Source organism: Sorex araneus, chromosome 7 (assembly GCF_027595985.1).
Source record: "Sorex araneus isolate mSorAra2 chromosome 7, mSorAra2.pri, whole genome shotgun sequence".
NCBI lineage: Eukaryota > Metazoa > Chordata > Mammalia > Eulipotyphla > Soricidae > Sorex > Sorex araneus.
This window is the reverse complement of record NC_073308.1, coordinates 2,883,746-2,910,313: the sequence shown is the minus strand read 5'-3', so window position 1 is coordinate 2,910,313 and position 26,568 is coordinate 2,883,746. Positions and strand designations below refer to the sequence as shown.

The 26,568-nt window shown below is 44.7% G+C and overlaps 4 protein-coding genes and 1 pseudogene across 18 annotated transcripts in view; 2 read left to right on the top strand and 3 right to left on the bottom strand.

Moving 5' to 3' along the window:
* The window catches only part of NFYA (nuclear transcription factor Y subunit alpha), a 36,915-nt gene extending 35,401 nt beyond the window's left edge, over positions 1 to 1,514 (bottom strand). For 3 of the 6 annotated variants that reach the window (XM_004621348.2, XM_004621347.2, XM_004621349.2), the window contains exon 1: positions 1,353 to 1,512. The gene's annotated coding sequence lies outside the window, so the exon portion shown is untranslated. Of the gene's footprint in view, positions 1 to 980; positions 1,304 to 1,352 lie in introns of those variants that run through there. The other 3 variants (XM_055144353.1, XM_055144355.1, XM_055144352.1) reach the window with 2 other exon arrangements.
* On the top strand, positions 406 to 22,423 carry OARD1 (O-acyl-ADP-ribose deacylase 1). 10 transcript variants are annotated; one of them, XM_004621351.2, is made up of 6 exons: positions 1,818 to 1,936; positions 2,305 to 2,384; positions 2,644 to 2,788; positions 5,178 to 5,236; positions 8,374 to 8,486; positions 12,216 to 12,834. In XM_004621351.2, the coding sequence occupies exons 2-6, from the start codon at positions 2,346 to 2,348 to the stop codon at positions 12,316 to 12,318; spliced, it is 459 nt and encodes a 152-aa protein (XP_004621408.1). In that variant the 5' UTR covers positions 1,818 to 1,936; positions 2,305 to 2,345; the 3' UTR covers positions 12,319 to 12,834. The 10 variants fall into 10 exon arrangements, 8 of the variants coding, with proteins under 8 accessions (XP_055000334.1, XP_055000338.1, XP_004621408.1 ...); XM_055144361.1 differs by having other exon boundaries at positions 1,878 to 1,936; positions 2,687 to 2,788; XR_008631021.1 differs by lacking the exon at positions 1,818 to 1,936 and adding an exon at positions 22,030 to 22,423 and having other exon boundaries at positions 1,943 to 2,384; positions 12,216 to 12,536.
* Positions 14,638 to 26,568, bottom strand: part of APOBEC2 (apolipoprotein B mRNA editing enzyme catalytic subunit 2) — a 17,266-nt gene continuing 5,335 nt past the window's right edge. Inside the window, exons 2-3 of the mRNA XM_004621346.2 lie at positions 18,571 to 19,126; positions 14,638 to 14,983 (exon numbers count right to left, since the gene is read on the bottom strand). Of these exons, the coding sequence (XP_004621403.1) occupies positions 18,583 to 19,126 (544 nt within the window). The 3' untranslated portion in view covers positions 14,638 to 14,983; positions 18,571 to 18,582. The remainder of the gene's footprint in view (positions 14,984 to 18,570; positions 19,127 to 26,568) is intronic.
* The window catches only part of TSPO2 (translocator protein 2), a 23,076-nt gene continuing 15,513 nt past the window's right edge, over positions 19,006 to 26,568 (bottom strand). Inside the window, exon 4 of the mRNA XM_004621350.2 lies at positions 19,006 to 19,126. The gene's annotated coding sequence lies outside the window, so the exon portion shown is untranslated. The remainder of the gene's footprint in view (positions 19,127 to 26,568) is intronic.
* Positions 20,289 to 23,919, top strand: LOC129406481 (heterogeneous nuclear ribonucleoprotein D-like; annotated as a pseudogene).

Below are 26,568 nucleotides of genomic sequence, written 5' to 3'. Positions count from 1 at the left end.
CTCAATTCAAAAAAAGTGAAAACCAAATCTTCCCACATTTTAAGTACTGAAAAAAACCTCACCTGGTTCAGGATTTTTCTTAAACCTACCTATAAATACTTTAGTAAATACGATGGACACAGAACTATATATACTTAAGCCTATTCTACAAGCAAAGGACCACAGCTGGTACTTCACAAGAGTCAAAATTTCAAGTCCTCCCTGTCTCCAAGCATCTAGCCACTCACAAGTCAGAAATGTTTTTCCAATCTTGGGAAGGGAAAAGAAAAAAGCACTCCTGGGTTGCTCTTATCTGTACCCCACAAAGTACCGCTCTCCGGAGTCCCTTATCTGGACAGGCAAGTGTTTCTGCCGGTTCAGCTCCCCGGCTCGGGCAGGAGAGCCTGGACACGTGCGTCCAGTCCCGGGCAGCGCGGCCGTCGCAGGCGGGGGCTGCTCATCACCGCGCTCCACGGGACTCGCCGCGACCCCCTGCCCCTCGCTCATCGTTCACGAGCCACGCTGCACCTGGCACGGGAGGCTGAGAGACCTCTCCCACGCCCTCCCCCGCACAAAGATCCACGCCTGCTCCCTACAGCCGCCAACGGGCATCCATCCCTCTTCTTCTAACAACGACATACCCACCGCCCCCCAACACCGTGAACATTCGCCGGGCAAGTCTACGGACGGGCACAGCAAGTATTAGCCAAAATTCTTGGGCTCGACGTGGAGGAGCGGAGTCGAGCCCGCCACACCGCAGGGCCGTGCGGTGGCGAGAAGAAAAGGGAAGGTCAGCGCGCACCGAGCGGCTCGGGGAGGGCGGGGGGGCGCCCCGACGGGGCAGCCTGCAGGGCGCCAACTGAGGCAGGGGCGGAGAAAATGACGGGGGCGCAGGGGGGCGCCGGCGCGGGCGGGAGGTGCCCAGTCCGAACCCCGGTGCCAGGGCGGAAAAGTGGAAAGGCGGAAGGACGAGCGGAGGGCCGGTGCCCGGCGCGTGATACCTGGACGGCGCGGCACGCGTGGCAGGCCAGCCCGCCGCCTCCACACCGGGGCCGAGGGCCCGGGCCCCGGCCGTGGGAGCAGGGGCGCTGCGCCCCCCAGCTGGCATGGCCCCCGGAAGGGCCCGGAGCCGGGGACGCCCGCTCCCGGCAGCGCCATTCCCGCGCGGGCGGCCCCCTGCAGGCCTGCGTCGGCAGTGCTCCGGGGCGCCGGCGGGCTCCAGGCCCGGCCGCCGACCACCGCGCTCGGCTAAGCTCAGCTCGACTCCCGGGGCTCCACAGGCGCCTGGGCCTCCTCTGAGTGGTCAGCGGGACCCGCCAATCGGGGCGCTGGGGCCGGCACTGGGCCGCTGGATATTGGCTCCTCACACTCACCGTGCCTCGCTCCCCCGGTTCGCTGCCCGCGCTGATTGGCTCCAGTACCGGACCCCGAAACCCAATCAGAGGCTCCAGCCGCCGCTGCCGCCGCCACTGCCGCTGCCTAGCAAAATGGCGAACTCGAACAAAGGGGAATCGGGCCTCCCTCCAACCGCCTCCGCGCAGGCGCCTCCGAGACCACGCCCCCGGAGTGGCCCCGCCCCCGCACGAGGGCGCACGGCGCAGGCGCCCACCGGGCCACGCCCACGTCCCTGGGTTGGCACCACCCAGCGGAAGGAATAGGCAGGCGCCTTCCGGGCGCGCCAACTCCCTCAACTCCCGCCAAAACACACTACTACGCAGGCGCTAGCTATGTGTTTTGCCCACTTCCCGGGCATTCCCGTTTTGGCGTCCTCGTGAGACACAACCCCCCCCCCGGCGTTAGTGCGCAAGCGCCGCTCTTCTCTCGCGGGTGGCTCTCGCGTCAGCTCGCTCGGAGCTCCCCGCCGGAAGTCGGGTCGTCACCACAGAGTGCGGGCTCGGCGCGTCAGCTAGAGGGGCGCGCTTCCGCCCCGGCCCCGGCTGGCGGGCGGCCATACTCGGTACGTGCGACGCGACTCAGGCCGCTCCGCGTCGGGGATCGCCCGCTGCTCCTCCACCGGCGCCCGTTGCGGGCCCTTTCTTGTGGGCGGGGCCTCTGACGGCCAAAGCCTTTCCTCGCGGCCGGCCCCGGTACTTTGGACCCGGGACACCGCGCTCTCGGCCCCGCGGAGGAGACGGATCGGGAACCCCTGGAATGGCCCCGCCTCGCTGGGCTCGCGGCGCGCTGCGGGAAGCCGTGCTCCGCGCCGCCCAGAGTTTCTGTTGGGCCCTGGACGAGCTCGCTGGCGGGGTCGGGCCGCAGGGCGGGGTCGGGGCGGCGGGAACTCGGCCCCCGCGGGCCGCCTAAGCGGGTGTGCTCCTTCCTCAGAGCCGAAGAAACGCCCCGGCGTGGAGAGAACGGCTTGCGGCATGGCGGGAAACGTTAGCGAAGACCCGGCGGGAAGCCGGGTGCGTAACCGCCGAGCCGCTCCCGAGCACGGACACCTCAGCCGCCCGCCCGCGCCTCAGGCGGCGCGTTTCGGGGGAGGCGGCCCGTCACCACGCTTACACGTGCTCTGGGTGGTTCTCAGTGTCTTCAGTCTGGACGGTCTGGCTTTAAGTCAGGGAGGACACGTGGGGAGAATTCACAATGGGAGACGCGGTAACAGACAAGGGAAAGAGCTCATTTATGTGAAGAGTAACATTTCTCTCACTTTGCACGCTTTAGATCACTTACGTGAAAGGAGATCTTTTTGCATGCCCCCCAACAGACTCTTTAGCCCACTGTATCAGTGAGGATTGTCGAATGGGAGCTGGAATCGCTGTTCTCTTCAAGAAGAAATTTGGAGGGGTACAGGATCTGATAAGTCAGCGTGAGTTTTATCTCCTCCTCTGATTAAAGCATCTTTTGACATCCTGCTATACTTCGTAAACACGTTATGTATGTGCCAAGGGGGGATTTCTAACCACCTACTGTTTCTAGTTTCTCCTTCAGGACATGGACCTTTACTTTGGTCATTTATTATACCAAAGACTTGGTTTATTAAAAAGATACTCCACATATGCAAAAAAGTAAAAAATATTCTCGGATGTCTTTGTCGTAAAACTTTCTTGGTTTTACTACTACTTCATGTCTCTGAGGCCTTTAATTGAATTACTGAAATAGCAGAACGTACAGGCATATCACTTCGGCATTCAGGATCTGCTGTTTCTGTTCTTATCTAAGGAGCCTAGAAACTTACACATCTCTCCCATTACTTTTTTTTTTCACGAGACACATTTTAATAATCAAATTTAAAAGGTGCCTTTAAAGATGGCAGGCCGGAGCTGGGGTGGTGGGGGTGGGTAGGAGAGGGAATCTGGGAACACTGGTAGAGGGAAGTTGACACTGGTGGTGGGATTAATGATGGAATATTGTATGTCAAAAACCAAACCATGAAAAAGTTTATAATTCATGGTGATTTAATAAAATAAAAAGTGAAGAAAAAAAGCATTCATTAACAGAGATTATGCTCAAACGTTTTTTTAAAAATTTTTATTTTATTGAATCACCGTGAAAAAAATTACAAAGCTTTCAGGTTTAAGTCTCAGTCATATACTGATTAAGCCCCCATCCCATCACCAGTGCAAAGGTTCCACCACCAAGAACTCCAATATACTCCCCTCCCACCCACCCCCCACCTAAGTAGCTAATGATCTTCACTTTATTCTTTCTATACTTTGAATACATTCAATATTTTAATAGAGAACTCAATATTATTGTTTGGAATTTTCCCCTAACAATCAGGCCTGCTGAAAAGGCATCATTTAATAATTTATTTTTATTGTGGAGAGTTAAGACTCTGAGTTCATGCAGCCGCAGTAGTGGCCGTGAGGTTTTGGGTTTCTGATATTTTAGCTCAGTTCACAGTCTAGATGCATTTCTGCAAGAAGCCGCTCTGGGTGCCAAGATGGGTTAGAAGACCTCTCGATCATAAGTCTTTAGGAGCAGAGGGTCCGTTTCTTGCGCCTCAGCTCCGGATCTTACCTGGGCGGAAGGCGTGCCGGTAATGTCCCCCCGTTCCAGGACCACCTACAGGCTACATCACTAAAAAGTCCTACCTCTGGGTTGAGGAGTCTTAGAGGGTGGCTCTCGCCACGTGGATGCTGCCGCCGCCGCCATTTTCCCCTCAGAAAAACCGGGCAGAGAGGGAAAGTCCCTCCCCAGGTGGCACAAGGTTGTAGCTCAGTTCACAGTTTAGATGCATTTCTGCAAGAAGCTGCTCTGGGTGCCAAAATAAGTTAGAAGACCTCTCGATCATAGTCTTTAGGAGCAGAGGGTCCCTCCCAGTACTTTTCTAACAATTTTTTTTTTCCATTTTGGGTCACATCCAGTGGTGCTCAGGGGACCATATAGGATGCTAGTAGTCGAACCTGGGTCGGCCGTGTGCAAGGCAAACACCCTACCCGCTGTGCTATTGCTCCAGCTCTAACGTTGATTTTAAACTTGAGATGTGCATTAGTATCTTCACATGGGGCTTTCTTAAAGATGCTCTTTTTGTTACAGCCCAGACTTAACTGAATCAGTCTCCACTGGTGATTTGATACTATCTCTGGATGTTGGCCACTGATGGGATTACACACACCTGGGTTCCTCTGCTGGTACCTTCATGTGTGAGGCCTGTCTGAACGTGTGGAGATGGGCCTCCAGCATGGCTATAGCTAGGTTCTGGTGGTCTTTGGCTGCTGGGAGCTCTGCTCAGGGTGGAGAGAGAAGCTGGAACCCATCCCCTCCGAGGGGCCCCTGGAAAGACAGCCAGGCGTGTGGGCAAGAGACTCTCTGCCCACAAAGTTCATGACCTAATTTTTCCCTAACAGCTGTGTAGTATTCTACTGTGTAGATGTACATAGTTTCTTTATCCATATATCTATTCTTGGGTACCCAGGTTGTTGCCAGATTCTGGCTGTTGTGGATAGTGATGCAATGAACATAGAAGTACAGATGGCAATTCTTTGTGGTTTTTAGAGCCCCCTGCTGGTGAATTTCCAGAAGTGGTATTGCTGGGTCAAATGGGAGCTCAATTTCTACTTTTCAGGGATGTCCATATTTTCCAAAAAGGCTGGACCAGTCCACATTCCCACCAGCAATGAATGTGGGTCCCTTTCTCTGCATGCACATGAAGCAAACTCTTGTTTAGAAGTATTTTAAAACTCCAAGAATGGAAATGAGTGTTTTGAATTTGGTTTTCTTTTTTCTTTACTATTTAATAATTTTTTTACTAGAAAAGAAAACCGGAGAAGTGGCTGTTCTGAAAAGAGATGGGCGATACATATATTACTTGGTAAGACTGACTGAATACACTGCATATGTCTTTGTTGTGGGTGAAAGTGGTGACTCCTAGAAGAAGTTGGGTTTCCTTACTGGGATGGGTTATGTGGTAGAGAGGAGAGGAGGCCAGAGGTAGCCTTGAGAAAGCTCTTTGCAGCTTCCCTCTCTACCCACCTGGGGAAGCCTGGGGAAATCTAGAACTGATGAGAGTCCACTAGTAGCACCTGCATGGTACAGACCTTAACCTCACACCATTCCCATGAGGTGGTCTTCAAACTGCACCTAGGTTCCATTTGTTCTGCCTTGAGTGGGACATGATCCCTGCCACCAGATTTCTCTGAGAGCTGCAGAACCTAGGTTGAAGTGAGGAATTGCTCTTTGCAGGAAAGGAAAGTAGGTCTTAAATCTTACCCAGGCTTGGTAAGCTTACCCAGGCTTGCCAAGTCTCCTTTCTTTACAGAGAAGAATTTCAGTAGAATGATGTAGGTAGGTAGACAGGGAAGGGCCCCTATAGCAATGGAATTCCTTAGGAAGTACTAAAACCAACATAATCCTGAGGCTCTCAGGACCCACTTTTCTTGAATACAGAGACTAAGGCTTGGTAAAATTGAGCACGTTACTCTGTTCTCTTTTTTTCCTTCCCTTTCCTCAAAACCTTCAAGTAAAAACTGTTTTACTACTCGTATATTCCTGAAATTCTTTTCTGTGAGAAAGACAAGGACATGGAAGCCCTGGGTAAGTCCTAGCACTGTCTTTCTTTTCCTGCAAAGGGCCATTCCTCACTCCAGCCTGAGTCCACAGCTCAGGCTATAGGAATTAACTCCCGTGCCAAGAAGACCCAGTGGACGTCAGATTCAGGTGGTGCTTGATGGCTGTCTAGTGGGGCTGGTGGGACTCACCCAGGCCGAGAAGGCTTATATCCGTCTAGACTTTTCAGTCAGTCCCAGGGTGGCAGAGGTGGATTGGGGGAAGTGGCCATTTCTCTTCTCTCCACTTCACGTACGCCACCCACTGGGGGGCCCACAGACTTCAAGATGAATAGTGAAATAAAACAAGTTTATTCAGAAAATGATAGGAGAAAAGGAAAGATCCATGCTCAAGAGAGAACACTAACCTCTCCAGAGTGACTCTTTGATGCAGGTTTTGTATGGTTATTTCTCCATGACCACTTTTGTCCCAAATTATTTATGTGAATAAGAATTAGTGGGTCTTTTCCTGGGGGGGGAAGCATTGAGCTTCTGGCAGTCCATTCTTGTTTTGGGGCTTTTTAGGATGTGGGGGGGTTTGTGTGTGTGTTTCAATTTTTGTATTTGGGTATTTTGTGTATGTGTCTTTTGGGCTGTGGGCTGTTGCACGTTGGATGTTGCTTAGGGCTTACTACTCCTTGGGTCTGTGCTCAGGGATCACTCCTGGTGGTCCTTGGGGTTGGGAGTGGGAGTTGTAAGGAAGATGGGGAGAAGTTCATATCACAGTCTTTGTCTATGCATTCTTGGAGCCTCTCCTCTCTGTGATGTTTCTGCTCCAGGCCCGGAATTCTGCTTCTCAAGGGTTTTATGGGCTCCTTAGATGGGTCTTTTGTCTCCAAGGCCTTCATACCTTTTTGGTTGGTTTAAGTTTCAGACTCCTTCCCATCATACATTTGCCAGGACCCTCTTTCTCTCTGTTTACAGCATACTGATCAATATGTTCTGACAACCACAGATGTCAAAAATCTGATCACAAACCTACTCAGACTTGTTGGTAGTCACTATTTAGGAACAGGAGATTAAAAAGGAGTATGAGGCTATCCCCCACCCAATGGGAAAAGAATTATATCTCTCAAGGGCATGTTACAAGGTTTACAAAAACTAGGGCTGTCTCACACCACACTTCAATTCTTCACTAAATGTGAGATGGAAATAATAGTTCTTAAATTACATGTTGGCCAAAGGAATTTTTTTTTTCTTTTTTGGGTCACACCCCATGATGCACAGGGATTACTCCTGGCTCTGCTCTCAGGAATTACTCCTGGCAGTGCTCGGGGGATTGTATAAGATGCTGGGAATTGAACCCTGGTCGCCGCATGTAAGGCAAATGCCCTACCCGCAGTGCTATCGCTCCAGCCCCCAGTAGTTCACTTATTGATGACTTCATCTGGAGCCAGCAGACCCAGAGAAGGCTAAACTCCAAGAAAAGCTCCTGCAGGAACAAAGACCGGAAAGGAGTTTCAAAGAGGACCATCGATCACTCCTGTTGGATATTAACCCCAAGTGGTTTCAGGCTTCATCAGTGAAATGCCCCTTTCCCTCCCCCTACAGAGAAGCTTACAGTGCTTTTACGAGTACCTCTAATCCCCTGAGTTTCCTTTATGCTTTACTTCTCATTATGTTAGCTACTAGATTCTCTAAGTCGGGCATGGTTACTTACAAAGGCAAACCTTCCTAGTGGGGCTAGCGGGCTCTGACCCGTGCGTCACAGGCTCTTCTGCAGACTTTATCAGTACTACCCTTCCCTACCTGTCCCAACGTAGGAGAGGTAGATCAGGAGAAAGTGGCCATTTCTTTTTTTCTCTGCTTCACATAAGTCACCTGTGGGAGCCCACCAACTTCAAAAACATGGTCTTCAGTTCCAGAAAGAGTGTAGCTTTGTTAAGGATAGTGCTAGGTGCTAACATTTTGTAACTCTGATGTAACTTAGGTTGACTTGCCATCTTATTTGGAAACACTACCAGTTTCTTCTGTTACAGAAAACAAACAAGCAAGCAAGCAAATAAATTAACAGGAAATTTTCAAGCAAGCAAACAATCCTAAATAAATTAACAGGAAATTTTCAGGTAGCATTGGTTCTTCCTTGTTACAAATAAGCACTTTATCTTTTGGAAGTCCAAGTAAGACTCTTCTAACTGGCTTAAAAAAAAATAGGCAATAAGCATCGGTTGCTAATGTTCTGAGCTTCATCTGAAAGGAAAGTTTATTTAGAGAGCAGTGTCTGGGTTTTTCATACCCTATTTTGGTGCGTTTTCCTTGGTGTCTTCCATAGTTGGAAGGGACTATATAGTGTTTCTCTTTAAACTGCTATAAAAATTCACTTTAGTTATCAGTATGCTGTGAGAATATGATGACTTTTCATTGGCTGTCATTTGGAAACTCCCAATTCTTTCTTAATACTCAGATTACAAAGAAAAGGGCTTCACACAAGCCAGCGTATGAAAACCTACAGAAGAGTTTAGAAGCCATGAAGTCTCATTGTCTGCAAAACGGAGTCACAGACCTCTCCATGCCCAGGTAAGGAAACCCAGGATCCTTAATTGTTGGTGGCTTTTGTCATACCCCAAAACACATGATTTAGAACCTTCACCCAAAATGATGACTTAAAGGTAGGTAAATTTTAAAACTTTGTAAGATTACTTTGAATTAGCTGTCAAGTCATGATACACTCATGTGTTTGCTTTGAGTTGAATTGATCAGGATAATTAAAACAGATCTGCTTCTATTTCGGGGGAATCATTGGTCAGTTACATTGCTGAATTCTAGGTATTCTTTGGTAGAAACTTAGCCTTTATTTCTGAGGCTTTAGAAGTTCAAGAACTAAGACAGTGATTGCTTTCCATCAGGACCATCCTGTGCAAAGAAAGTTGGAGGTTTTTATTACCAAGTTTTATGTTCTATTACTTGCTTGTTTTTGGTCAGTATACATGATAACCAGAGAATAATAAATTCTTTTTTTTTTTTTTTTGGCTTTTTTGGGTCACACCTGGCAATGCATAGGGGCCACTCCTGGCTCTGCACTCAGGAATTACCTCTGGCGGTGCTCAGGGGACCATATGGGATGCTGGGAATCGAACCCGGGTCGGCCGCGTACAAGGCAAACGCCCTACCTGCTGTGCTATCTCTCCAGCCCCCAGAGAATAAATTCTTGATGTAATATCTTAGTCATGTTGCAGGCAGAGAGATTGGGCGCCCGTGATAACGTATGTTGGAAAAAGCACTTTAAGAAACCTAAAAGAGGGGCTGGAGCAATAGCACAGCGTGTAGGGCGTTTGCTTTGCACGTGGCCGACCTGTGTTCGATTCCCAGCATCCCATATGGTCTCCCGAGCATTGCCAGGGTGATTCCTGAGTGCAAGAGTCAGGAGTAACACCTGTGCATTGCCGGGTGTGACCCAAAAAGAAAAAGAAAAACCTAAAAGAGCCCAAAGACATGAAGGCCTTTGACAAAAGAATTCTTACGAGCCAGAAATTAATCACTGAGCTTTAGAATTCCAGGCCCCTGTTACCTGTAGTTCACTCAGAGGGGAGGCACCAGGAACGCACAGGCACAGGCCGTAATAGGAACTCAAGAATGGACCACCAGAAGTTGAATGCTTTCCCCCCAGGAAAGACCCATTAATTCTACTCATGTTAAGAATTTGGGACAAAGGTAGTCATGAAAAATAAGCATACATAACTTTTACCAGGAAGTCACTCTGGAGAATCCAGTGTTTTCTCTTTTGAATATGAATCTTTCTCTCTTTCTGCCTTTATTTACTGAATAAACTTAATTTACTTCACTATTCCTTTCCTGACATTCTTCTCTGTAAAGGAAGGAGACAGACTTGGCAACCCTGGGTAAGATTTAAGACCTACTTTCCTTTCCTGCAAAGACCAGTTTCTCACTCCAACCTGGGTTCTGCAGCTCCCTGAGAAATCTGGTGGCAGGGATCATGTCCTACACAAGGCAGAACAAATGGAACCTAGGTGCAGTTTGAAGACCACCTCATGGGGATGGTGTGAGGTAAGGTCTGTACCATGCAGGTGCTTCTAGTGGACTCTCATCAGTTCTAAATTTCCCCAGGCTTCTCCAGGTGACCCAGGATGTGTCAAGGGAAGCTGCAGGCTCCTTTCTCAAGGCTAGTGCTCTGAACTCTTATCCCCACTTCACACAAACCACTTGCGGAACCCTACCCTTCACTGTGGGAATCATGTTGCTTAGGGGCAGCAGTTTTAGCTACTGGGAATTTAAGGGGATGGCATTGAGGATTTAATACGCATATTGTTTCCTTTTCAAATTTGGGTTTAGGGTCACTTACTCAGTCATTCCAGTTTTGAATCAGTTCTAACCAGCATTCTGGTTTATTGTAAAATCCTAGTACTTGTGACTGTTGTTCCAGTGACCCTCATCTAAACTGGTATTTAATATGTTTATGGGTTATGTATGTTTCAGAAATGTTGTTTTTCAAATTAGAGTGTATTTTAGGGACCTAATTATCACCTCTGGGCTGGAGCAATAGCACAGAGGGTAGGGCATTTGCCTTGCACGTGGCTGACCCGGGTTTGGTTCCTCCATCCCTCTCGGAGAGACTGGCAAGCTACCAAGAGTATCCCGCCTGCACGGTAGAGCCTGGCAAGCTACCCTTGGCGTATTCGATATGCCAAAAACAGTAACAACTAAGTCTCACAATGGAGACGTTACAGCTGGTGCCTGCTCGAGGAAATCGATGAACAACGGGATGACAGTGCTACAGTGCTAATTATCACCTCTAAAGTTTGCAGTGTTAGCACCTCTTTTTAATTTAAATTTATTTTTATAAAGTCCACAATTTTTTTTTTTCTTTTTGGGTCACACCTGGCGATGCACAGGGGTTACTCCTGGCTTTGCACTCGGGAATCACTCTGGCGGTGCTCAGGGGACCATATGGGATGCTGGGAATTGAACCCGAGTCGACCGCGTGCAAGGCAAACGCCCTACTCGCTATGCTATCGCTCCAGCCCCCGCAATGGTTTATTACATTGAATATTCCAACACTAATACCACCACCATCACATATTCCCTTCACCATAATTTCCATCTTTTAAAATTTTTTTTCCACTTTTCCCAACCACCACCTAAGCTCTTGTATAAGAGATTACTAACATGTTTTTTATAAGCTAAGCCTCTCACTTCTTCAAACAGCAGTACAGCATCTTGAAGGAAAGATGCCAGGGAGGCAGTTGTGTGAGTTGAGGCTTTATCTGATTTCTATCAGTTTGCCATTTTCCAATATTCCACCTTTACTTCCAGAATTCTTTTTGTCTTTTTCATAAATTGTTATTTTAAAATATAATCTTTCCCCATCCTCCCACAAAAGTAGTAAGTTTCCTATGTCTTGGCAGAGTTAAAGGTTTCTATGTATATTCTGAGATAATTGAGAAACAGTATCTTTTTAGGCTAAAAAGATAAGAGCTATCAATGCAGAATAAGTGACCATTCTCACATTCTTCTCTATTTTAAAAAATGAAAATATTGAGTAATGCAGATGCCTAGGCTCAGAAAACACAAAAGTTTATTGAGAAGTAGAGGGAAAAAAACCTCCACAGAAGGGGAGGAACTTAGTATAAAACAAAGTATGGTTTGTTCTATGCAGTTTTTATAGGAAAACTTTAGGTCTTTAGGTTGCTTATTAAACAAAGTATCAGAGGATTCCCATTTGTTTCCCAGAGATGTCTTATTAAATTAGGGTCCATTTGTGTTGCTAAAATAAGATTAACATCTTGCATTTTCACTTAGGCTGGTGGAGATTGTCTGTTTATTTAAGACCTTCTGAGGTTATATATTTCATCAATATGCCCAGGTGTGGCACCAGTGTCCCTTAGTCTCCTGTTGAGCCTAAAGTCTGGGTCAGAGTCTATGGTGTTGGAAAATTGTAAACTTCCCTATCTTAGAAAGAGCCCTGGAATTTGCAGGAATGTTTAAAATGTATGACGGGTACACCTAAAATGCTTGTAGCAACCTGCACAGAAGAAACCAAGGCTTCTTAAAAGTCTTAGGTGTCAAACAAAAAAACAAAAACCAAAAAGAAACCAAAAAAAAGAAAAAACTCCCCCAGAAAGGTCTTAGGTAACTGAGTAGGAATTAAGTTCTGTACCCTCACCTTTCCTGCTTATAGGTCTTAGGCCAGATACTTCGTCCTTTGTTTTGGGTGGTTACAACTGAACGAAAGGAGTGATTTCCTAGATACCTTCATTACAAACAACAGATGTTTTGTTTTTTTTTCAGGATTGGATGTGGTCTTGATGGTCTTCAGTGGGAAAATGTATCTGTGATGATTGAGGAGGTATTTGAGGCAACAGACATCAGAATTACTGTGTACGCACTCTGAACAGATGAGCTTTTGGATGTGTTCACATTCTCTTGTGTTATCGCTTCTGGACTGTAGAACTGGGACAAACTGATCTTAAAATAGCCAGAGGAAAAATTACATTTCATATGAAGTAGTCCATGTGACATGCCAGACTTGGGATAATAAGTGGACTGGGACTCTGGAGGAGAGATTCTTGAGATATCTTGCTCTGAGTTTTGGGTTATTCCTGCAAAAAGGTATGTATGGAGTAGGTAGCCTTTATTAGGTAGGGAAACTGTTGGGCCTATGATTTATTTTGCTCCAGGATATATTATGTGATTCCTCTGACTTGCCACTAGGTGGCAGAATTGTTTTTTTTTCTATTTGAGAATTTTCTGGAAGGATGAACATTTAAGTAATTTACATATTTTGTCATTTGTTTACTTGGTACTATTTTGTGTCATCAAATTCATCCTAAGGTGTAAGTTATAAAATTAAACTTTTTGACAAATTTGTAAGGATGGGGAAAAAATAAATTTTTTTCTTGAGATTCAATGAAGTTGTGTTCATGTCTATTGTTCTATTGTAGCTATGTGCCTTAATTTCAAAGAGGGTCCAGTGGGAGGGATGTCAAGGTAATAAATAAGGGACTAGGATTGTGAGTCAACATACTAGAAAGGCAGATTTTATAATGTATGGTCAATTTTTCCTCTCACTGTTATATAAAAGACATCTTTCTGAGATGTCTCTATACTGTTATAGTTTACATGATTGAATCAGTTTGATGCAGTCATGAAATAAATGTATGGTATTCTGGTATGCAAACAAATGGGATTAAGAAATGAGTATTAGTCTTTTTCTGCCTAAGATGAGAGCATGCCACTTTATTTTCATTATGGAAAAATAAAGTTCATAGGTTTTACTAATGGTTTAGTATCAGAAGAGTTGAAAAAGCGAGGAGTCCCCTGAACTCCATCCTTACTGTGGGGTTGATTTTAAAATAAAATCAAATTTATGATTTGCTTTTTTCCTAGACTGAGATCTGGGTCTGCCAGTGTACTTGCTGCTTTTCTCTGTTAAAAGAACTGGGTATTAGAGGAAGCTTGTTGAAATACCAGGAAACCACTGGTTAAATAGAATCTTTGTACTTTAGACTTTATTATCACATTTCACTGATATGAAGCAGCAAATTCAAAAAGTATTTTACTCCTTTTGTGTATGAAAACAGGCAAATTCTCCATGTTGTTGGGGTAAGTAAGGTGTGGAGACAAAGTTTATATTCAGTCATGTAGACCAAAATTTTTTGAAGCTCTGCTTCTGTCCAAATAAATAAAGTTGGAGGCAGGGAAGAGGAAGTGGAAAAAAAGAATTAGAGTGGAGTTAGGAAACTTAGCACTAATTTTCTTTACTATGCAAATGAATATAAGGACTGGCTCAAAACTATTGATATTCTTGGCTTCCTCTACGTTTGCTCTGTTTGGGAGTTGGGGGACAGCATACTCCAGTGCTCAGGAGCTTTCTATTCAGGGGTGGTTGTCAGTAGTGCGAAAGGAAGTGTGAGCTGCTGGGGATCAAACCTTGACCTCCTGCATGCAGTGCATGTGCTCCAGCTTTTGAGCCTCTCCTCAACCCATTGTTTTTTTTTAAACATTTAGAGGTGTTCGAGTTAATTTTTTTCCATGATGAGCTTTGATGATTTTTTAAACAAAATCTAGTCTTGTGAAGGACTCCAAAAAATCTAGTCTTGTGAAATAAGTGGAATTCTGGACGTAATCCTGGGATCATGCTCCAATGACCATTCATACTTGATCCCTGGGGAAAGGAGTCATGACCTCATCATCAGTCTGGACACATTCCTCGAAAATGATCAGAAATTCCTGCTTTCACAAAGAACTCAGCTCATTCTTAAGAAATGGGACTTTGACGTCAGCCTGCCATTACCATAATGTAGTACTATATATTTATTGCCAAATGTGTATCTGAACAAATTTCTCATTCATTTGCTTCTCCTTCTGTCGTATCCCTTATTTTCAGAGAAAAGATAAAGGCACTCACCTAAGTAATCTCAAAAATCTCTGAAGAAGGTCAGGAATGGGGTGAATTTTACGTGGGAGAGTTAGTATCTTACGCTGTTCAGACAGGTTCTGGCTAAAGCCTCCCTTTCACTTTATGTCTGGGCTTTTTTTGTGAAGTTCACAGCTGGAATGGCCCTATTTTTGGCATTGATTTATTTAATGTGTGTGGTGGATTTTAAGTGACCAAATTCTTTATTTAAAAAAAGTCACAGGAAACCCACATTCAACATCATTTCTTTTATTAATGTCACTGTTTTTCTTAAAAAATTCAACCAACTGGACATAAAATGCGTTTGTAGACACACACTGCACAGACTTGGATCGGAGACTCTTTTCCTTAAATGGCGCATTTGAGGAAATTCGGACCTTCAGTTCCAGGGATGCCTGGCGCCTGTTATATATGGGTGCCATTTTTATCCTTGCAGCCTACTTTTCTCTTTCCCAAGAGAAGCTTCAGAGAGAAGGGTAAGCATAAATAACTTAGAATGTGAAGTAGTTTGATCCTCTGTGATTTGAGTCCTCTGAGGGTGGAGTGGTATCAAATGCTGTCCATTTCCAAGTGTCAGAAGTCAAGACTGTCCCAGATGGCCAAACACATCACTGCTGTCTCTCGGTAGCAGCAGGCAGACCTGGTGGGAAATAAAGCATGTTACTAAACATGTACGCATGCTGCCCCCAAAGAATGAAAAGTTTTCTTTCTAAGCCAGGGTTTCATAAAGCAATTGTGTGCCTTCAACTTTTGCCCCACAGTTGGCTCATGGTTTCAGGTTTTCCCAGGATTAGATTTATTTCATTCATGTTTTTTAATTAGTATATATTTTTTGTCTGTGGACAAGGTGGTGATTTGGGCCACACCTGGCAGTGCTCGGGTTATTCCTGGCTTTGCACTCAAGAATCACTCTTGGTGGTGGTGCTCAGGGATCACATGGGATGATGGGAATTGGACCCAGGTCCAGCCTCGTACAAGGCAAGCCCCTTACCTGCTATACTATTTATCCCACCCCTCATTTGTGTTTTAGTGTGGTTCACACAAAGCCTAAGAAGAAATCAGAAATCTGCCGCCTTAACCCTATTCTCTTGAGTTAAAATCCTTAAGTCCATTTAGATAAAATAAGAAATGGGAAAAAATTTTCTTAGGAATATTTTTATTTTATTTTATTATTATTATTTTTTTTGCTTTTTGGGTCACACCCGGCGATGCACAGGGGTTACTCCTGGTTCTACACTCGGGAATTACTCCTGGCGGTGCTCAGGGGACCATATGAGATTCTGGGATTCGAACCCGGGTTGGCCGCATGCAAGGCAAACGCCCTACCCGCTGTGCTATCGCTCCAGCCCCAGGAACATTTTTATAAAGCGGAGTTGTTCTTTTGGACTTTTATATTGTAACTATTTCATGTCAATTTTTAAAGCTTACATATTTTAACCTTTCTCTAATGGGAAATAAGCAACCGAAATACAGAAAAAGGAGCATGTTAATGGTGACAGACAATAAGTGGAAGGTGGTTTATAATGTGAAACATGTTCAGTAATATTTAAAAATAATTTGATTTAAAAATGGACTTTTCAGGGCTGCAGCAATAGCACAGCGGGTAGGGCTTTTGCCTTGCACGCGGCCGACTTTGGTTCAATTCCCAGCATCCCATATGGTTCCCCGAGCTCTGCCAGGAGTAATTCCTGAGTCTATGAGCCAGGAACATTGCCGGATGTGACCCAAGAAAGAAAAAAAAAAATTTAAAAAATGGACTTTTCCCTCAAATCAGTTTATCTATTTTACTTCCATTCAGTTTGTATAAAAGACAATCTTCAGTTATTCAAAATTAAAAGCCCTATTTAATCCCTCTTGCAGTGCTTAATTTTCATAGCAGATTTAACTACCTAATTATCTGACTTAGTGTAGGAAAAAGGCGCAAACACAAATCCTTGAGGACCTACTAGTTAGGCATCGGAAGAAGAGGCCCATGATCCTGTAAGATATTTAAAAAGTAAACTGGAGTAAAAATTATGGTATCTATCATCATATTGCAAAATCTATGTAGAATAATTACAATGATAGTATGTACACTAATAAAAATATTAAAGAGGTTCAAAAGTTAATTTTTATCTTCAGAGTTCACATTTAGAAATCTGTTTTTATAACCAACACCCAGATCAGTATTTTACTTCATCTTCGCCAAGTAATGTGGCATTCTGTACTGTTTTCTCAACGAGTATAATGAATTGGTCTTGCTTCCCCCCCCCCCCCCCGAGTTTTGGGTCACACCCAGCTATGCACAGGGGTTACTCCTGACTCATGCATTCAGGAATTACTCCTGGTGGTGCTTGGGATGCTAGGAATTGAACCCAGGTTGGTCGCATGCAAGGCAAATGCCCTACCTGCTGTGATATCTCTTCAGCCCCGGTCTTGCTTTTTAAAAAAGAAAAAAGCTTTTTTGTGGTGTGTGGGCCACACCCAGCTGTGTTCAGGGCTTACTCCTGATTTTCGTGTTTAAGAATTGGGTCACACATGGTGGGTTCAGGGACCATGTGAAATGCTGGAGACGGGATCTAACCAGGATTGGCTGCTTGCACAGCAAATGCCCTACTCACTGTACTATCTCTGTGGCCCCATGGGACTTGATTTTTGAAAGAAGTGGATCAAAATCTTGTCTTCATGTGTTAATGGATGCTCAGTTTGAGAATTACCAAGCACCTTATGTGCAAATCTTAACAGAAAACAACTGATGTGTCCAAGTTGTGTCTAGGAAGCAGCAGGTGTTTTTAGCATTGTATCATTGTCCTCCTGTTCATTGATTTGCTCGAGCGGGCACCAGTAACATCTCCATTGTGAGACTTGTTGTTACTGTTTTGGCATATCGAATATGCCAGGGGTAGCTCGCCAGGCTAGCTATGAGAGATACCACAATAAAATGGAATATTTTATGGACGCATACTGCTTGATGTCTTATTGATATGTGAGGTATTCTAGAGTTAAAGATGGGTAAGAGGGTAGTGAAGACCTGTTCCTAAGTTTCTGGAGAACTTTGATCAGTAAATGTCTTTTATAGGTACTTACAGAATTTGGAGCAAACCAAATTCACACCATCTACACAAGAAAGATAAGGAATCCTTTACTCTCTTTCCTGAGGGTAATTGGCCTCTTTCTGTAGAAGTCTAATTTACCCTCAGCAAGAGGCCAAATTGGCCTTAATTGTGTTCTAATTATTTGCTTAAATAGCTAATCTTTATTTCTAGTTCTCCTATCACATCTTGGTATCTGTAGGTTGCTACTTCTGAGCTGCTGCCGAATTCCCACGCATTTTATTAACCTTTTAAACTACTGCATAGAAACGTGTTTTACATTCTTCCTGTAATAATCTGACATTATTCTTCGGGTCTTCTCAATGTAAGAAAAATGTGTTTGCATTTACACTTGCTCAGTAATCATCAGTCTTCCCATTTGTTTGAAAACATGTAAGCACAACAATTTGAAGATACGGAAGCAGCTACTCTCCCCACCCGCCACCTGCCCCACCCTCTTCCCCCACACCCTCCCTCTTGAACTCCTCCCAATAAATATTTTTGGGGACTCCTCTAAATACTTTTTTTTGCTCCTGAAGAAATGAGAAAATCCATATTAGAGAACACTGGAAGGGGGGAAGATTATGAATGGGAGTGGGGTTAGGGGCATCTAGAGAGTGGCCAGGGTATGAACCCATAAATCAACTTAAATCTCTGCTCTTGTTCAGTATCTGGTCCTTATATCATCTGAGTCTTACTCCTGAATGTTGTTCTGTCTCATTCAACCATTCTTTTCTTTTTGGGTCACACCCGGCAACGCACAGAGAGGTTACTCCTGATTTTACTTTCAGGAATTATTCCTGGCGGTGCTCAGGGGACCATAAGGGATGCTGGGAATCGAGCCTGGGTCAGCCACATGCAAGGTAAATGCCCTATCTGCTGTACTCTCGCTCTAGCTTCTCATTCAACCTTTTAAATTCCTGTCAACCCTGAGTATTCCAAGCTCTAGAGAGCTTTTGTTATAAAAGGGTCAGAGAAAAAGGTTGAGGGAGAGGAATTGACAAAACCAAGGAGATGGATCTTCTCTAATGCTTTTACAACCAACCTAAAGAGAAATGAAGACCTCCCCAATAAAAATCAAATAGATCCATTCCAGCGGCCCTCCAACCTGCCACCCGAATTGACCATTTATATAGAGACTGGTGCTGAGACTCACGTGCAGCAGTGCCTACTTGAGGATGTCTGCCAATTTCTCCTCATAGTATAGGAAGTTTTCCTGAATGTCCTCCCAGGGCTGAAAGGCCTTGGATTCGCCTTCCTCTTGCTCTACAAAATTCTGCCAGATGTACTCGAAGTCCTGGGGCTTCATGATGCGGAGCCTGCAGCCAGCCTCCTTCAGCTTCTTCAGGGCTGCCTGGATCTCAGGCTCTTCCCACATAAAGAGGCGCCCCACCAGGATAAGCAGGCGTAGGTTCTTGGTCTGGCCAAGGGTTCGGATGATGCGGTCAGCGCAGGCTGCACAGGGGCTAGAGGAGACATACCAGGTGACATTGTACTGCAAGGCTGGGTCAAAAGCTGGCAGGATGGTGTTAAAGAAGGCTTCCTCTGCGTGAGCGGTGGCATGCTCATCCTCCAGGTAGCCCCGAGACGCCTGAACTTGGCCTCCCTTGCTCTGCACTTCCACCACATAGCAAAGGAAGGTCTTGTTCCGTCCAGAACTGTACTCTACGTTCCGGAACTGAAACTTGAAGTAGTTGACAGGCAACCTTTCCCTGTGGACCAAGGAGACAGAGGGATGGGGAAAAGATGAATGCATTCTAGTTTCTGTCACTAACCTCAAGGAGGCAGTGACTACTGAGAACAGTAATTCAGAGACATATTCATATTCTTGTTAAAGCAGGCTTGGCCCACACAGCAGTGACAAAAAGGCATGATGGGCTCAGAGAGTATAGGGGTTAAAAGAGCCTTAAATACTGCTGGTGTGACCCAGAAAGACAAAACATGACAGACTTCAGAAGTTTCATCTGAAATAATGAATCTGGATTGAGGAGTGTATTCTGATCATCCAGTCTTTTAAAACAGGTCCACAAAACACTTGACTCCACCATATCTCTTGCATATGACATATGCCTGCAGTTCTAATTTAGTGAATATATAACCTGTCTTTATATAAAAGGATCACCTTGAGGTCTCGTCAAACATCAGTGTCTGGATTCACATAAAATCAATGGGATGGATGGGAAGTGAAGTGGGCAGGCATAATATTTTTTGTTTGTTTGTGGGCCACATTGGTGGTGCTCTGGGATTACTCCTGGTTCTTCTGTCAGATCTTGGTCCTAGTGATGCTCAGGGACCATATGTGGTTTTGGGGATCAAACAAATGTCTGTTAGGTTCGAGGAAATCAGCTAAATCCCTATACCATCTCTGACTCAGGCTGATAATCATCAAAACCAGGGCTTCAAATATACCAGATAAATAAATCCTCTACCATTGAACTTTTTCCTGAGTTCTGGCATACTTTATTTTTGAAGTTAGTTGAGGGGTCAGGTACCAGCTTGGGTTCAATCCTGTACTATATGGCCTCCTGAACACCAATGGAGGAGCTCTTTTGGCTCCTGGCTCTCGCTGCACTGAATCACTGGCCTGGACAAAGAGTAAGTCCACCTGAGAAGTGTCCCCACTCAGGATGAAGGGTCTTCCATCAGGAGCCTTGCTTCAGGAGTCAGAGAATTGACAGGCTTTTGAGTATAGAAGGCAATAATATGCACAAGGGACTATGACTCAGAAATTAGAAAAGAGAAAATCTTGCCTTTTGCCACAACATGGATGGACCTGGAGAGAATCAAATCATGAAAAACAAGTCAAAAGGAAAAAGACAAATACTGGATGATTTCACTCAACTGTAGCATCAAAAAAAAGCATAGTACTAGAAAATGACCTATGAAAACCCTTTGATTCTTACAGAATACAAAGAGGTCCAAGAGAATGAACAGATTAGGCTGTCATCGAGGGAGATTGGCACTGTGGTGGTAGACTTATGCCGTAAAACACATTGACACTTTGTCAATCCATGTTACTCCATAAAAGGAAAAAAGATTCAGAAAGAATTGTCCATGAGAGACAAGTGTAATGTCTTTGGGCAAAGTGATGCTGAGGATAAAAGCCTTAGGTATCTAAGGACAGGGCTTCTTTTAAGCTTTTTCCATTCCTCACCCATTTGTGTCCAAGAAATTTTTATGTGACTCCAGATTTACAGTGCTATAAAATAGGTATATGGATCAGCATTTATTGCAAATAAATAATATATTTTAAAATAAATGTTTAGGATTTTTCATAGTCCCCACATTCAGTGACATGCCCCCATAGGAGAGGTTTAAGAAGCTAGGTCTGCAAGTCCCAGACGACACCACATCACCAGAGATCTCTCTGGGCCCGTACTAAGCCAATTTCACCGGGGCACCCCAGATGGAGCAAATACACTCTCCTTGCCTGCTCCAGATGGAATCCTGGCTACCATGAGCTTCCACAAGTAAGGTCTGGGTATGCAGGTTCCAGGACTAAGTCTCCAGGCCACACAGCGGCAGCAGAGGAGTCGGGCTGTCCCTCCTTAGCTCCCCGCCTGCTCGGCATCCTGGCTGTCACAGTCTGCCTTTGGGCACCACCTTAGTGCACCAATAGCCCTGGTCCAGAGATTCCCAATCGAATCCCAAAATGGATTAGTGCCCTACAGAGATGTCTCTGGAACCCAGCCATTTGCAATCTTAGAATTCCAGAAGTATGTGGCCGCTTTTGTGGCCGTGTGACCTCTCATGATATTCAAAGTGAGCAATGGAAAATAAATTACCTAGCGTCTGCCCCTGACAGGCAGGCTTGAATGGTGGTGGGAAAATTCGAGCAAACTATAATGCCCAAAAGTAGAGTGAAAGTACTGGGAAAATTGTCTGCTATAGAGGCAGGATGAGGATGTGTGTGTGTGGTGGTGGGGATACTGGGGACACTGGTGGAGAGATAGTTGTTCAATCATTGTATGGCTGAATCTCAAACATGAAAGCTTTGTAACTTTATCTCTTGGTGATTCAATAAAAAAAAAGAAAGAAAAGCATCTAGGTCTGAACCAAAAAGATAACACAGCAAGTGATACTGGGCTGACCTGGATAGATCCCTGGCACCACAAATGGTCTCCTAAGCACAGAGCCAGGAGGAAGACCTGAGCACAGACAGGTGTGGCCCAAACTCTCAGCCCCCTCCCCTCTTCCCATACCCTGCCAAAGAAAAATGCAAAACAACAGTAAAGAATCTAGGTCTTATGAAACCAGGCTTGGTGATGACTGTGTTCAGGGACTTCAAGGAGATAAAAGATTTAGGAAGTGAAGGCCGAAACAGGCCAGGTTTGGGAAAAATTGGGTAGTAATGAGAGAACAAAAAGAGAGCTAAAGAGGGAATCTGAGTTGAAGGCTTTTTTTTTACATATATGTATTTATCTATAGAGATGATTTGTGAAAATTTGTAGTAATGAGAGAACAAAAGAGAGCTAAAGAGGGAATCTGAGTTGAAGGCTTTTTTTACATGTATGTATTTATGTATCTATAGCGATGATGTTATAATAGGAGAGAGAGAAGAATGTCAAGTAGGATGAATACAGATTTAATGTTTTGTTTTGTTTTGTTTTTTCAGAAGATACAATCTAGAGCCCAGGTTTGGCTCAGTGGTAGAGCACCAACCTTACAGATTATGAGGCCTTGAATTCAGTCCCCAGCACCAGCCCTCAAGTCAAGTGTGATCCTTCGACACTCTGATTTGGGATCCCTGCTAAAACAAGCCTTTGATCTCTAGTGATCCCTAACATGCAAACAAGTGTGTTAGGACACCACAACTCATGTGTTTGAGGACCACAACAAAGTCCCTGACTTCTAGTCTTAAGAACTGCAATGAAATGGTGGGGGTATAAGGATTATTGTTAGTGTATAGGTAAAACATTAAGGCTGTTGCCCTTTGACCTGACTGCCAACAATCACTGGCTGACCATTCCACCACCATGGAGGACATGAACAAGTACAGCAAATAGAGTAATTCACAGAGGGACCGGGAATCAGCAGGCTGATGTTAAAGTGTTTATTGGAGGCTTGAGCTGGGATACAAGCAAGAGATATCTGACTGAATATTTGTCTCAATTTGGGGAATTTAGAGACTGTACAATTAATACAGATCCAGTCCTTGGAAGATCAAGAGGAATTGGATTTGTGTTTTTCAAAGATGCTGCTATATTGATAAAGTTTGGAACTCAAGCACAAATTGGATGTTTGTGTTCAAGTTCCAGTTTGGATGTTAATGTTAAAGTTCAAACTGGGTATTGATGTTAAAGTTCAAGAACACAGATTGGATGGAAAATTGAAAGACCCTCCAGAATGTCACAGCTTTAAAGGAAAAAGAGCTCTCCCAAAAGGTTTTTGTGGGTAAGTTGAGCCCAGATACTTCTAAAGAATAAATTAAAGAATATTTTGCACCTTTGGAAAGATTGAAAATATTGAGCTTCCCATGGATACAAAAACGAGTGAACACCCCAGGTGCGAAAAGGTCCATCCTACCACCTGTTCCCCCTGGTGGCTTGGTAGCTGCCATCTTCCAGAGGCCAATGGACAGTCAGGTATGGGTCCGCAGTGATGAGACATGCAGGACCTCTCGGGATGGGGGTGGAGCGGCCCTTTCCTCCCCTGTCCCAACAAGAACCCGAGTTGCTGCCCACAAACGGCCTCTCTGGCTTCTGATCAAGCTGCTTAACAGCCATGATCCCAGACACTCAGAAACAAATCTCAGAACCCAGCGACTTTTGGCAGAAATCCCTCCAATTTTATTATTAAAATTTCAGAATTCCAAAATTGTGTGACCACTTGACATCATATGCTATTCATAATCAGCAATAGAAAACAAACTTTTCTATTTTCTATGTTGCTTTTTCAGCAGATCTGAGTTTTGGGGTAAAGTCCCAAATAATAATAATAGTGGATCTGGTGTAGAAATATTGAATGTAATCAAAGTAGAGAGAGAGTAATGTGGAAATCATCTGCCACACAGGAATGGGGAGGGTGTGGGATGGGGGGGATACTGGGGTTTTTGGTGATAGAAAATGTGCACTGGTGAAGGGACGGGTGTTTCATCATTGTATGACCGAGACTTAAACCTGAAAGCTTTGTAACTGCTCTCACAATGATTTAAAAAAATAAATTTATATAAAAAAATGAGTGAAAAGGATTTTGTTGTATCACATACACAAATGAAGGATTAGTTAAGAAATTATTAGTGGACACCATAAAATTGGATCTGGGAAGTATGAAATCAAAGTTCTACAACCCACAGAGGTATTTCGGCAGCAACAGCAACAACAAAAGGGCATACTGTAGCTGGTGAGTGAAGTGGCACGAGGCCTTCCTGCTGAGGTCCAAAACCAAGGATTTAATAATTATTGATCAATGATATGGAAATTACAGTAGTGCGATGATGGGGATCAAAAACTATAGTGGCTCTTCTAGACCCCAAAGTCATCTCAACTTGTATCACCATATTTAAAATTTTTGAATCCTTGGAGCTATTTCATACTCTACTCCACTGATGTAGCTTGTGAGTGAGCACTGTTAGAACCAAAGTATAGTTATTTTCGGCGTGAACTAAAGTGCAGCCATTTTGGTTGTTAGTAGCCATTTTGCTAGTCTGTATATCTGTATAATATGTAACTGACAGCTGAACTGGACAGAACCCAAGACCACATCTTGGGAAAGGGAACAGAACAAAATTTACAATGTTTGCAGATAGTGCCAGCCAATCAGTAAAAAGAAGGAATCTAGTGGTTGGCCAGGAATGGCATAGGGGCACCCACAGGTGGCACTAACCAGTTTACAGGTGAGTTATGGAGAAAGAACAATGTGGTTTTAGGGTACTTAAACCCTTCCCTGTTGGAGGGGTTTGTAACATTTCTCAATGCAGTGCAGCCCTGACCTGTAATCTCTCTCCCTCTTTCTCTCCCTCTCTCCTTCTCTCTCTCTCCCCCACCCCCTCTCTCTCTCTGTCTCTCCTAACAGCACTACCAGGCATGTGTGTGACAGAGCAGGAACAACAAAGGGCAGGGAAGGGGGGGAAAAACTCAAATGTAATCTCTTTGTGCTAGAAATCAAGATGAACTCTCTGAACTCTGTTCTCCTCCCTCCCTCCCTCCCTCCCTCCCTCCCTCCCTCCCTCCCTCCCTCCCTTCCTTCCTTCCTTCCTTCCTTCCTTCCTTCCTTCCTTCCTTCCTTCCTTCCTTCCTTCCTTCCTTCCTTCCTTCCTTCCTTCCTTCTTCCTTTTCTTCCCCTCCCTCCCTCCTTCCCTTCCTCCCTTCCTTCCTTCCTTCCTTCCTTCCTTCCTTCCTTCCTTCCTTCCTTCCTTCCTTCCTTCCTTCCTTCCTTCCTTCCTCCCTCCCTCCCTCCCTCCCTCCCTTCCTTCCTTCCTTCCTTCCTTCCTTCCTTCCTTCCTTCCTTCCTTCCTTCCTTCCTTCCTTCCTTCCTTCCTTCCTTCCTTCCTTCCTTCCTTTCCTCTGCCTCTTCCTTCCTTCCTTCTTTCTTTCTTTCTTTCTTTCTTTCTTTCTTTCTTTCTTTCTTTCTTTCTTTCTTTCTTTCTTTCTTTCTTTCTTTCTTTCTTTCTTCTTCTCTCTTTCTCTCTTTCTTTCTCTCTTCCTTTCTCTCTTCCTTTCTCTTTCTCTCTTTCTCTCTTTCTCTCTTTTTCTTTCTCTTTCTCTCTCTTTCTTTCTTTCTTTCTTTCTTTCTTTCTTTCTTTCTTTCTTTCTTTCTTTCTTTCTTTCTTTCTTTCTTTCTTTCTTCCTTCCTTCCTTCCTTCCTTCCTTCCTTTCTTTCTTTCTTTCTCTTTCTTTCATTATTTACTAACAACTATCCCAAATCCCACCACCAGTGTGACCACTATCCCTACTTTCCCTCCCCTCCACAAGCCTGCCCCCTTAGCCGGCACAAAATTCTTTATTTTATATTGCTTGTTACAACAAAATGCTTAATGGAATTATAAAAAAAAAAGTAAAATAAAATCTGTGAATATTGTCATATCTCATCATGGTTAGACCTATTTCTTACTAATACTTCAGGAGACTGGGATGGAAGGCCTGGCAATTGTCCTCTTCTTTCAATTCCTGCTGAAATACTCCTCCCTAATTAAATTTACCCACCAGACCCTTCTGAACTCTGCAGATCAGATTGCTAAATAGTATTTTTACTTCTGAGAGAGACTTTCCCCCCTGCAAAGCACAGAGCTTACCCACTTTAGCTTTAGTCTTTTTCTTTAATCAAAACCCTCTTTGGCTCTTCAAGGTGTGTTTTTTCCCCCAGAACCCTTCTCTCCCCCACCACCCCACCCCACTCCACCCCCCAAATCTAATACAGAGTCCCCTGTGTGGTGGACTCTCAGGTGAAACGGTTATTCAAAGCTGACTTAGGAGTGTCAAGCTACCTCTATATGCTCCCTTGGGTTTCTGTCTGAAGTCCCCTGAATGTAACTTCAGCGTTGTTCATGACAGCCCGATTGAGAGTATGATCTCAGCTTAGCTTGGGCTCAGTCAGCTGAATGGGCTGGGCTTGCTGCTTCTCTGAACTGCACATAAGCTTTTTTTTTTTTTTAATTTTTATTATATCACCATGTGGAAAGATACACAGTTTTCAGGTTTATGTCTCAGTTATACAATATTCAAACACCATCCCTTCACCAGTGCCCATATTCCACCACCAGAATCCCCAGTATACCCCCCCGCCCCCCACCCCCCACTGTATAACTGATGAATTTCACTTCATTTTCTCTTTACCTTGATTACGTTCCATATTGCAAAACAAAACTCACTATTGTTGTTGGAGTTTCCCCCCAAGAAAGACAGCCTTACTAAGGAAGCATTTGATAATTGGTTTTCCATTAAAAGATTGCACATAAGCTTTGACTTTTGTTCCTCCTCCTAACAAGAAGAGAAGATCCGGGGAAAGAGGAAGGAAGTTCAACTCTGTGAATAACAATTTCCAGAACCTCTCACCAGCAGCCCCACTGTCGGTTCTGCCCCTCAGCAAGGATATAGAAATGAGGCGCCTGTGGAAGGGGAATGGGAAGTTGGGGAAGGTCTGGACTACCAGACCCACAGTTGGGCTTGGCAGTCAGAGGGTTTCTTGGTCTTCTAGAAAGCACTATGAGGGGCCA